At 40.0% G+C, this 12,647-nt stretch overlaps 1 protein-coding gene and 1 pseudogene across 4 annotated transcripts in view; both read right to left on the reverse strand.

The window, feature by feature from the left end:
* Positions 1-404: 404 nt before the first annotated feature.
* Positions 405-12,647, reverse strand: part of Krabd4 (KRAB domain containing 4) — a 55,015-nt gene continuing 42,772 nt past the window's right edge. Inside the window, exons 5-7 of one of the 4 annotated variants that reach the window (XR_013431862.1) lie at positions 2,867-2,977; positions 2,208-2,580; positions 405-1,391 (exon numbers count right to left, since the gene is read on the reverse strand). Coding sequence is in view for 3 of the 4 variants with exons in the window: in XM_078034916.1 (XP_077891042.1) it covers positions 2,522-2,580; positions 2,867-2,977 (170 nt within the window). In the remaining variant the exon portion in view is untranslated. The other 3 variants (XM_078034916.1, XM_078034915.1, XM_078034917.1) reach the window with 3 other exon arrangements.
* Positions 7,296-11,133, reverse strand: LOC120890570 (testis-expressed protein 13C-1 pseudogene; annotated as a pseudogene).

Genomic DNA, 12,647 nt, shown 5'->3' on the forward strand with positions numbered 1-12,647 from the left:
TATTTTTTAGTTTTTGGTGGACACAACATCTTTGTTTGTATGTAGTGCTGAGGATCGAACCCGGGCCACACGCATGCCAGGCGAGTGCGCTACCGCTTGAGCCACATCCCCAGCCCTTTTTTCCAGTTTCTTAAGTTTACATTCTGAAACAATTCTTATGAAATTTCTGAATATTTTTGTCAATTACTCCTTTTAATAATCACTTTATAGTTTTTACAGTACTTTGACACACATCTGAAGCTTTTTGTACTCTTTGCATATAGAATTATACCTGTTAGAATTTTAACTCTTACTAATCTTACTTTTAGTGGAGACCCAGAAACAAAGGCATCTTAAACTGTTTTTCTACTTATCAATTTATAAAAACACATTTAATAGAACCAAATGTATATTACTTTATGGAATTTAAGAAGCCAAGAGTACTTGAATTTTTATTTAGTAGTTGATGTTTTAGTATTTTAACTTTGCAAATTAGTCAGACATCTCTTTTAACAAATACATTTATGAAGATTAATCCCATTCATATTAAATCTAATTTACACATTTTTAACTGTTAACTGTAGGTTACCCATGGAAACCAAGGTATCAGACAAGTGTAGTTACCATTGTAAACCATTTTTTCCCTGCTGAAGAAAACTCCTAAAAGCAATTGTTTTAGTCAGCTTTTTCGCTGCTGTAACTAAAGGATCTGACCAGAACAACTGTAAAAGAGGAAGAGTTTATTTGAGGGCTCACAGTTTCAGAGGTCTTGGTCCATAGAAGGCTGGCTCCATTCCTCAGGGCTCAAGGTGAGGCAGAACATCATGGTGAGAGAGTGTGGCAGAGGGAAGCAGCTCACATTGGGAAGCAAAGAGAGAGACTCCATTCTCCAGATACAAATATATATCAAAGCCACATTCCATTCCCACCTCCTCCAGGCACACCCTACCATTAGGGATTAACTCACTGACTAGTTAAGGCTATAACTCAATCATTTCTCCTCCAAACTTTCTTGCATTGTCGCACATGTGAGCTATTGGGGGACACCTCACATCCAAACCATAGCAGCAATGAACATTACACTTCAAACATTTTATAGAAAACAATGCTGTTGATTGATTACCCAGAAATCATGTGGGTTAATGATCTTTAAGACATCTTACTCTTATCTCACTGAAATTGAACTTTTTCTCAGAGGTTTAAGTCATGTGACATAAAAGGCATTTGGATCCATTCTTTTTTTTAAAAAAGTTGAGTGTTCATTTATTTACATGCCAATTTTGGTACCATGTAAGCAATATATAGACAAAAACACACATGTAGGTACAACCTGAAATTCACAGGTATGCACAAATTTACATAAAAACCAACAGGAAACAAAAGATTTTAGATCTTCTCCTTGAATAATTGACCTGTGAATAAAGACAGCAGGAAAAAACAGAGGCTAGTAAAAAACTCCAGTTAGACAAAACAAGACTAATCAGAACAAAATATATTAATTAAGGTGCACAGGACCAAATGTGAATTCTCCACAAAAACCATGAGCTCAAAAAAGACAGAAATTCTGAGGGAAAATGGAAAGCCATAATTACTCTAGTAAAGGAGAACATGGAATATCTATATTAGGCCAGAATGCACTTTTGGATCCTATTAGAGTCAGTCCAGATATTTAAAGATCTTGGGAGTCCATGAGGTCCTCAGGAACAAGTTCTCAAGGTAAAAAAGACTTGTACATATGGGATCTTTCCATTTTCCTTCTCTGTGCCCAACTGGAGAGAAGAGGAAACCCTGCAAGAAGTAGGGCATCCCCTGACCTTCCCAGGCCTATCCAATCAGCTCCCTGAAGCTGAGTCTCTGTGATTTGAGGTAACACCTGCTGCATTATTCCCCAAACAAAATGTAGACCTCTTAAAGAGTCCTCAAAATTCCAGGATCTCTGGGCTGGGGATGTGGCTCAAGCGGTAGCGCGCTCGCCTGGCATGCGTGCGGCATGGGTTCAATCCTCAGCACCACATACAAACAAAGATGTTGTGTCCAAAGAAAACTAAAAAATAAATATTAAAAAATTCTTTCTCTCTCTCTCTCTCTCTCTCTCTCTCTCTCTCTCTCTCTCTCTCTCTCTCTCTCTCTCTCTCTCTTAAAAAAAATTCCAAGATCTGGCATAGCCAGCCTTTCCAGATCTCCTCCATTTATCTCTCCTGTTCTCTAACATTTAGGGAGGAACTTACTGTGACAGCAGAATCTCAGAGTACAAGAACAGATAGAGCAGTCATTTATGTCCCACAACAGCTTGGATTTAAAAGCGACATTTTTCTTCTGATCTTGAACTGGTTTTAGTATAATTGCTCATGCAGCTTACATTCCAGATGCAAGCCTCGGAGATATAGAGGTCTGACAGAAAGCTAAGGAGCAAGGAAAACTGTCATTTTGAGCATGGGAAGCAAAGAGCATTAAATAGGGCACCCAGACCCAGAAATGAAGGTCACCCCTTTACCTTAGGTAATTAGAAGCCTTGAGTGAGGTCCCATGATTTTGTTGCTCCCTAGGGACTATGAAATCCAAATTCCAACCAAGAAAACTTTGGTCTTTTACTAGAGTGTGCTTTGGACAAAAACCCATCAATTATCTCAAGAGTTTGGAGAAGAGAGCTTCAGAAAAGGCTGAACAAAGAATTGGGGTAACTGAGGATAACCAATAACCAATGATAGCCGATGATAACCAAGTGATGGCATCAAATGTTACAAGGTTGAGGCCTTCTGGGAAACTGAGGCAGTGTGAAGACCCCCCTTCAACCCTCAATTCCTGTGATCAAGTCAGATCCTATTAGAGTCAGTCCAGGAGCCCAGCTCTTACACATAACTGGGTTTCTTATCCTGGCCTGACGCACCTGGATTCTGCTCACTTGGACAGCTCTGTATCAGAGTCTTTCTATCTGCCCTCCAGGCCTTTTCTCTTTGTCCCAACCTGAAGATCATATCTGGTTGGGCAAATAGATACCCTGTTCAGGGGAAATGACATAAGACTGTGGCATTAATGCTGCGGGCATTCCAGACTAAGGTCCATCCCTTCAGGCTGAAGATGGTGCAGCCCCGGTGACTACCCCATGCACGCAGCAACCTGCCCCTGTACAGAGCAGTCACCTAGAAGGCGAGAGCACAAATGTCCTATCCAGTGACCTAATGGAACTATGAATTGTTGACACTGAGCCTCCTGCCCAAATTCACTGAGGGATTCAATGCCACTGAGCTTGCAGCAGCTTAGAGAAAGAGATACTCCTGGGGGCATTCCATGTCACCCTGTGCAGCAGTCCCTCACCCAGAGACACCAGGTGGCTGTAGTTCTTAATCTTAAGAACCCTGTAGAGGTTCTTTTTGATAGGGGGCAGACAGATGCAAATGGTAGGAACAGAACACAAGGTTAAGAGAATGGTCCAGTGTACTGACCCTCACATGCTTTCTTTTCAAAGAAGCAATTTAGCTATAGTCCTGCCTGGCTTAAGTAGGATATGTCACATTCCTCAACAAACTACCTGTTAGTCTGTAGGAGAAATGCAGGCCTGAGATAAAGTTGATAAGAGGAATCCAAGTTACCCTGAAGGGGGACTTTTGTGACCTTTTCCACAGACCAGATTTCAAAACTCTGAGAGATAAGGAAAATTCCTATTACAATAAAATCTGTAAAATAAAATAAAATCTGGGCTGCACTTAGGAGCTCTTCTCAGCCCCCAGACTTGTGACATGACTCTGGTCTGAAGAATGAGCTGTGGTGATATCCAAATGAGGCCCCTACCTTGTTGGCCTTTTGTGGTCTCTAGTGTTCTTCACCTGGCATTCACACAGAGGGTGGTCTTTCTGGTTCTGAGATCCCACCTCTCTTCCAGCCTCCTGCTTGCTAGGGAGAAGTGCAAAGTCCATTCTCATCCCTTTCCCCCTCCTTTCTGGAAGCTTTTAAGACTTTGTTTCCCCTCCATGGGCTTTTGTGTTTTTACTGGAATGGATGTACATGAAACACCAATTTCCTGTCTATTGGGCATGCTGTAGGCCCTTTCAGTATGAAATCTGGAATTTTTTTTCGCTATAGGGAAATTATGCTGCCTTTCTTATTGGACTCAGTATGGACAAAAAGTGTTGCTAGTGGCCTTTAACTGTACCAGGCCAGATACCCACACTTTGAGGCCAAACACTAAACTCTCATATGGTTGCTGTTTTCTTTTTGGCACCAAAAATTGAACCGGGGGTGCTTCACCACAGAGTCACATCCCCAACCATCTTTTATTTTTTATTTAGAGACATGGTCTCACTAAGTTGCTTAGGGCCTTGCTAAATTGCTGAGGTTGGCCTCCAACTTACAATCCTCCTGCCTCAGTATCCTGAGTTGCTGGGATTACAGGTGTGTGCCACCACACCTGACCTATATTCTCTTTTAATTTCTTCTCCAACTCTTACATATTTGACTTGATGCAACCAAATATCAGTTTCCTTCTCTCAACTCTTTTTTTAATATTATGTTTTAATTTTAAAAAACCCCACAAACTTATCCCAGTGGCTTGGGAGGCTGAGGCAGTAGGATCACAAGTTCAAAGCCAGCCTCAGCAATGGAGAGGCACTAAGCAACTCAGAGAGACCCTGTCTCTAAATAAAATACAAAATAGAGCTTTGGATGTGGCTCAGTGGTCAAGTGCCCCTGAATTCAATCCCTGGTACTGAAAAAATAACAACAACAACACACACACACACACAAACCCCCCACAAACTTGAGAGGATATTACTTTCAAGGTAGAATACTTTATAAGACACTACCACATGGCCCTTCCATTTTATTTTCCCACCAGCAATGGATTGGAGTACTAGGTGTTTTACATTGTTGCCAGCACTATTACTAATGTTGTTAGTCTTTGAGTAGGTGTATTGAGGTGTAGGTGTATTGTGATTTTCATTTGCATTTATTAAATGATGAATGTTGTTGAGGATCTTTTCATGTTCTTATTTGACATCTGTATATCTTCTTCAGTAAAGTGTTTGTTGTAATGTTTGCCATTTTTCTTTGATCTTATGTTGTATCTGTTCTTTTTATATATTCTGGATGCAAGTTCTTTATCAGCTATGTATGGTCCTAGTTTCTACTTGCAGGCTGGGACTTGTTTCATTCTTTTTAAATTTGTATCTTTTAGTTATACTTGTTTTATTCTTCATAGTATCTTTTGAAGAATAGATGTTTTTAAAATTGATTAAGTCCAAGTTCTTCTTTTATATTTCATGCTTTTTGTATCCTATCTAACAAATCTACAATCCAAGGTACCAAAGGTTTCTCATATTTTCTTTTAGATGATTTATAATTTTATCCCTTACACATAGGCCTATAAGTTTTAAAATTTGGTGTGAGGTATCAGGTTTTTTTTTTTTTTACATACACATATCCAATTTTTCCAGTTGTTTCAGGAGCATTGTGTGTATGTGCACATGCATGTGTGTGTATGTTACTGGGTGTGGAATCCAGGGTCTCACACATGCTAGGCAAGCATTCTACCACTGAGCTGTATATTCCCAGCTCTCCAGTGGCAGGGTCATTTCTTTGTTTCGTTTTGTATTTTTTTTTATGGTACTGGGGACTAAGCCCAGGAGTGTTTAACCATTAAGCTACCTCCCAAGCCTTTTACCTGTTTATTTTAAGATAGGGTCTCAGCCAGGCTTGGTGGTGCACGCCTATAATCCCAGTGACTTGGGAGGCTGAGGCAGGAGGCTTATAAATTCAAGGCCAACCTCAGCAATTTAGTAAGACTCTCAGCAACTTAGTGAAATCCTGCCTCAAAGTTAAAAAAAAATTACAAAAATGGGCTGGGGATGTGACTCAGTAGCACAGTGCCCCTGGGTTCAATCCCTGGTTTCAAAAAAAGAAAGGCAAGGTAGGTCTCTTGCTAAGTTGTCTAGCTAACCTCCTACCTCTTAACCAAGCCTCCTATTAACTGGCATGACAGGCATGTGCCACTGCACCCAATTCCAGCAGCATTTTTTAAGAGAGAGAGAGAGAGAGAGAATTTTTTTAATATTTATTTTTTAGTTTTCGGTGGACACAACATCTTTGTTTGTATGTGGTGCTGAGGATCGAACCTGGGAAGCAGGCATGCCAGGCGAGCACGCTACCGCTTGAGCCACATCCCCAGCCCCCAGCATTTTTTTATAAAGTCTATTTTTTCTCCATTAAGCTACCTTTGCACTATTGTTGAAAACAGTTGAACACATATGCATCAGTGTATATACAAATACTTTTAATTATGATAACCTTATAAAGTGTTCAAATCAGGTAGTATGAATCTTCCAATTTTTTCTTCCCTTTTAAAAATGTTTTGGCTGTCCCAGGTCCTTGGCATTTTCATATAAATTTTGAGTCAGCTTGTGAATTTCTATATAAAAGCCCACAGGGATTTTGTTTGGAATTATATTGCCTCTGTGGATCATCAATACATTGGTAATATTAAATCTTTGAAGTCATGAATATGTATGTCTAATTATTAAGGTCTTTTCAAATTTATCTCAGTAATGCTTTGTAGATTTGAATGCACAGGTCTGGCACATGTTATTTAATTCATCCCTAAGTGTTTTGTATTATAATAAGGCATTATAAATGGTACTTTTTTGGATTTTAATTTCCCATTGGTTAATGCTGTAATTGACAGAAAAAATTGACCCTGTATCATGGGACATTCCTAAGCACAGTCATTGTATAATACTTGTAGATTTTTTGTAGATCATTTGGCATTCTCTATGTAAATAATCATGTAGTTGTAAACAAAGACAGTTTTCTTTCTTTTCAATCTAAATCTCTTTTACTTCCTTTTTTTTTTTTTGCTTTTTATAGTGCTAGGATCTTCAGTACAATGTTGAATAGGAATAAACATAATGACATCTTAGCCATATTCCTGATCTTAGAGCAAAACCATTTACTTTCTCACTATTAAGTATAATTTTTCTGAGTTTTTATCATGAACAGATGTTGAAGGTTGCAGATGCTTTTTCTACATCAGTCAGAATGATCATGCTTGAAAATATAGTGAATTACATTTATTTGCAAATATTGAACCAGGCTTTCATCCCCAATAAAAATTCTGCTTGATCATGACCTATTATCCCTCTTATATATTGCTAGTTCTTTCACTCATTTTCTGTTGAATATTATTGCTTCTATGTTTATGTGTCATAATCATCTGTTGTTTTCATCAGTCTCATGGTTTGTGTATGATTTTGACATAGGCATCTGCTGATTATCTTTTTCCTTTGAAAATTGATCACATTTTGCTGGTTATTTGTCATGTTGAATAATTTTGGATTCTATTCTGCCTAGTGGTAATAATGTTGTTGCTTTTAATCTTTGTTTATCAGTTAATAAATGGGTTGGGTTGAGCCCACTAGTTCTGTCTTGCCTTCTCTGGGTGTTGGTTCTAATAAGTTCAGTTTTCTATGCTCCTTTGGTTCTAACTTGTACAGATTCCACTCAGGGATTAGTTTGAGACTTGAGTGGTGACTGTGTCTATGAGGTTTTTGAACCCTTTTCTGTACTGCTTCAGGTTTGTCTCATACATTTTTCACTCAGATGTTAGTCTCAGACTTGAGCTGTGGTTTAAATATTAGTTCAGTTTTCAAAATTCAGTATGCACTTCTGCTTTCTCTTGTACACACAGCCCCTGCATTAGCTTAGCACTTAGAAGTGTTCATATTCCACTGGTACTTTTGGGCCAAAGTCTTAAGAGAAAAGAAAAAGGATAAAAGGGGATCCCACTGGTATACTGGGTGGCATGTTTACTTAATTTATTTATTTGGTACCAGGAATTAAACCCAGGGGCACTTAAGTACTGAGCCACACCACCAGTCCATTTGTTTTTTTATAAGTATAAACTCTTTATAACTAGTTAGGATCAGAAAACCTCCGCAAAATGGTTGATCTTGGTGAGCTGTGCTGGATCTCCAGGGGAACTCTGGGAAACCTGTTCAGAATGGCACCTCCCACTCCCTGGGCTCTACCTTGGCTCCTCCTTGCTTTGCAGCTGTCTTGGTGAAGCAAAAAATCTGCAGATAACATACTCAGTGGAAGGCAAGGGGCCCAAGGGCATTCTGGAGATTTCCAGTTCTATTTATAGCCCAATTAGTCCTTCCAAGAGAAGCACCATACATACATAGTACAGCAGCCCTGAAGTCTGTCTTTGGAATGCATTTTGTTCTTCATCCACTGTTCATTGGAAAGGAACCAGGGATGGGGACAGCTGGAGGCTGAGGACTAGAGTATGTAGAAAATACCTCCCCCAACCCTGTCTTTTTACAAGACAGCCCGGTGATCTTTCAGGCAGGCTGCAGGGTAGCCAGGAAAAATAGATGTGTCTCAAGAAAGGGAATCAGCAGAGGGTAAGAAAAGCCCTGCCTGTCCTTTTGCCAGGATACTTTCCTGATTTTTTGCGACTGCTCATTCATCTTCTTTGGGATTAATGTGACAAGCAATTGGTCACTCAAGCCCTTTCATGAAAGCGTCTTTGACATTGCTCCCCAGAACCAAAAACGTGGAATCTTTTTTTAAATCCAAAATTGGATCTTGATGCTATTTTTTTCTTTTTTAAATCTTTATTTTGTTTATTTATTTTTATATGGTGTTGAGGATCCAACCCAGGGTGTCCCACGTGCTAGGCAAGTGCTCTACTGCTGAGCCACAACCTCAGGCATTGATGTTATTTCAACTGGGTTTAGCCAAAGGTCACATTTCATGCAAGACAAAGGAGACACCCCGCTCCACATATCTCAAATTAGGCTCTCTCTTGTCATCTAACCAATCTCACCCAACTGATTATAATGTGTACACTAGATATTAACAGAGTTATAGTTTCTAACACATACTAGGCCATCAGTAACTTTTTGTTTATTAAACAAATGAATGAAATTAAACAAATTTGCTACAATCTCTAAGATTACCATTCTTCTCTCAACCCTTTTGTACTCTGCAATGTCAATCCCTTTTCTCCAACACAAGGATTGAGTTCTAACAAAATTGGTCTGCTCTGTCTTGTTCTAAAATGTGTGCCAGAATGTCTCCTTCTCCCTGATACCTTCGTTCTCTTTTTAGCTCCAGCCAGTTGAGGTCTTAGGTGACGGCTGCTGACAGCCAGAAGTGTATATCATGAGGAGTCACACACTGGGGCCCCGAGCTTCTTCAGTTTCACCCAAATTTCCTGGAGCTGTTGGAGACGCCATCTGGGCCTCAGACTCCACATCCTACGTACCCTTTGACCCTGTGGCAAGCGCCTCTCTCTGTCCCCCTGCATCCACAGGCCATGCCCCAATCCTGTGCGGCTCATCTGGAGACTCAGGAGCAACTTCCTGGGACAGCTCCAACTGGATCAGCCTCTCACGCAGGGCATCGCGCTCCCCCAGCGCTTGCTTCAGGTCATCTCTGGCGCTCTGCAACTGAGAAACCACATCGTCCCTCTCCTCACGCAGCCGCTGCAGTTCCGAGGCCAGAGCCCAGGCGGCTCCTTCACACTCCTCCACCTGCCCCCTCAGCCGCCGGACCCGACGCGCCTGCTGCTCCCGCTGCCTCGTGCGTGGCCACTCGCACCCCGAGGGCCCTGGAGCTCCAGGCACACGCCCTGTTAATGGCGCGCGGCGCCTGAGGGTCGGCCATGAAGGACTGCAGGTTGTCTTCCACCTCATTCCAGGGCCGTGAAGGGAAGGTCAGGTAGAAGTCTGGGTTACCACCATTACTGAGCACCTCTTCGTTGAGAAACGCCACCACTTCGCTGTGGCGGAAACCGCTTCTGGAATTTCCGGAAGTCGATGGCCAGGGCCGCCGCGGCCTAGTCAGCGGAGCTGCCCCCACCTACTGTAGCCTTGGGCAGCCAACTGGCGCGCCCCTCAGTTCCTGTCTCTGTGGTGTTTCAGTCCTTTCCCAGCCCTATAGCCTCTTCCTTCGCCTCCTACCTCCGCCTTTCTGTTCACAAAGCCCCAAGCCTTAAAACCAGTTCTCTCTCACATCAACCCCTTAGGCTTCTAAAGCGGCAACCCCATTTTTTTTAGTATTTATTTTTTAGTTGTAGTTGGACACGATACTTTCATTTTATTTATTTATTTTTATGGGGTGCTGAGGATCGAATCCAGGGCCCCACATGTGTTAGGCAAGCACTCTACCACTGAGCCACAACCCCAGCCCCCCCAGCCCATTTTTTGAAATGATTTTATTATTATTATTTTTTAATACATGACAGTGGAATGCCTTACAATCCGTATTACACGTCAATTTAGGTCATTATACATGTACTTTGGTTTTTTTCGCATTATAATTCTTATTACACATATATACCATAATTTTTTATATCTCTCTATATAAATCATGTTTACACACAATTCGAGTCTTCATACATGTTCTTTGGATGATGATGTCTATCACATTCCACCATCCTTGCTAATCCCCTGCCTCCTCCCTTTCCCTCCCACCCCTCTTCCCTATCTAGAATTAATCTAATCCCCTCATGCTCTCCCTCCCTACCCCACTATGAGTCACTCCCCTTATATCAGAGAAAACATTCAGCATTTGTTTTGGGGGGGGGGATTGGCTGACTTCACTTAGCATTATCTTCTCCAACGCCATCCATTTACCTGCAAATCCTCCAGCCAATTTTTATTTTTTATTTAGAGACAGGGTCTTTTTTTATATTTATTTTTTAGCTTTAGGTGGACACAATATCTTTGTTTTTCTGTGATGCTGAGGATCACACCCAGTGCTTCACGTATGTCAGGCAAGTGCACTATCACTTGAGCCACATCCCCAGCCCTTTTTCACACTTTATTTAGAGACAGGGTCTTTCCAAGTTGCTTAGGGCCTTGCTAAGGTGCTGAGGCTGGCTTTGAACTCATGATTCTCCTGCCTCAGCTTCCTGAGCCACTGGGGATACAGACGTGAGCCACTGGGGATACAGACGTGGGCCACTGCACCCAGTTGGCATCCCTACTTTTTGATTCCCTTTCATAGTCTGTCTAATTCTGTTTGCTTGTCAGAGGCCTCAGGTAGTTGCTTTATGTATTTTGTCTGGAATTTTTGGGTGCAGTAATCAGTAGGAGAGGCCATAATACTCTCCCTTACTCTTTTGTGGCCAGAAATGGGACCCTCAGTTTCATTCATTCTTGATTTTATTGATCTCAACCTTTATTGATTCTCTTTTTCTGCTAGTTTAAATTTAATTTTCTCTTAATTTCAGAAGGTAGAAGCTTAATTCATTGATTTGAAATCTCTCTTTTCTAAGGATGGGAGAGGAGGGGAGGAGTAGGGAGGATAGGAAGGGCAACAGAATAGAATAGACAATATGATTGATGTATGTACATTCCATGTATGTATTATATGTCAAAATACATTTTGCTGTCTTGTATGACTAAAAAAATAAAATTTAAAATTTAAATAAATAAATAAATGACAGCAGAATGCATTACAATTCTTATTACACATATACAACACAATTTTTTATATCTCTGGTTGTATATAAAGTATGTTGACACCAATTCGTGTCTTCATACATGTACTTTGGATAATGATGTCCATCATATTCTACTATCATTGCTAAGCTCCTGCCCCTCCCTTTCCTTCCCACCCCTCTTCCCTTTTTAGAATTCATCTATTTGGCATATTGATACAGACAACTGGTTTGTTCCTTTGATTTGCTCTATTCTATTGTATGAATGTGCTCCATTTATCTATTCTGTTGTTTGACATTTGAGCTATTTACACCTTTTTGTCATCGCAAACAATGGTGCTTGAGCTTTTTTGTACAGTCCTTGGTGTGTTTATGTAAGAGTTTCGACTATATACCTGGGTTTAAAACTGTTGATGTAGCAGTTGTTTTCATTTTAATGTTTACTATGTAATGAGTATAGTAGTTCTTTCACTTACATCCCTATCAGTACAGTATTAGATTTCCTACTATTTTATATCTCTGCCAAAGCACACTATCATCAGGTTTTAATTTTTTGCTAGTTTAGTGGGTATAAAGTAATAAACGGTGAAAAGAAATCTCTCTTTTCTAATATAGCATTGTCAATGTCGTTACTACCTTAGTACTGATTTAGCCGTTTCAAACCAGTTATTTCGGGTGAATTGGCGTACAGGAGATTACACATTTTTAAAGTGAATATTTTGATAACTTTTGAATTTTATATCTATAATTTCATTACCACAATAAAGATAATGAAATCATACAAGGAGTTGGGAAGTATTCCCACCTCCCTTCAATTCTTTGAAAGAATTTGTGTAATATTGGCATTAATTCTTCTTTAAGTGTTTGATGGATTCTCAAGTGAATTCTTCTGGGCTTGGAGTTTTCTCTGTGGGAAGGTCTTTAACTAAAATTTCAATTCATTTAATAGATGTTGGGTTATTCAAATGATTTATTTCTCCAGATGAGCTTCAGTAATTTTGTCTTTCAAGGAATCTGTTTTATCTAAGCTGTCAAATTTATTGGCATGAAGTTGTTCATAATGTTCTCTTATTCTGTTTTCAATTTCTGAGCATTAAAATGAAAGCTATATTTGAGAAGACAGATATGTTTAAACTGATATAAACATTATACAATGTGTGCGTGTATTGAAACATCATATGGTATCACATTAATATGTAGTATTTTATGTTTTTAAGTATCAGTTAAA

The sequence above is a fragment of the Ictidomys tridecemlineatus genome, chromosome X (genome assembly GCF_052094955.1).
Source record: "Ictidomys tridecemlineatus isolate mIctTri1 chromosome X, mIctTri1.hap1, whole genome shotgun sequence".
Classification (NCBI taxonomy): Eukaryota; Metazoa; Chordata; class Mammalia; order Rodentia; family Sciuridae; genus Ictidomys; species Ictidomys tridecemlineatus.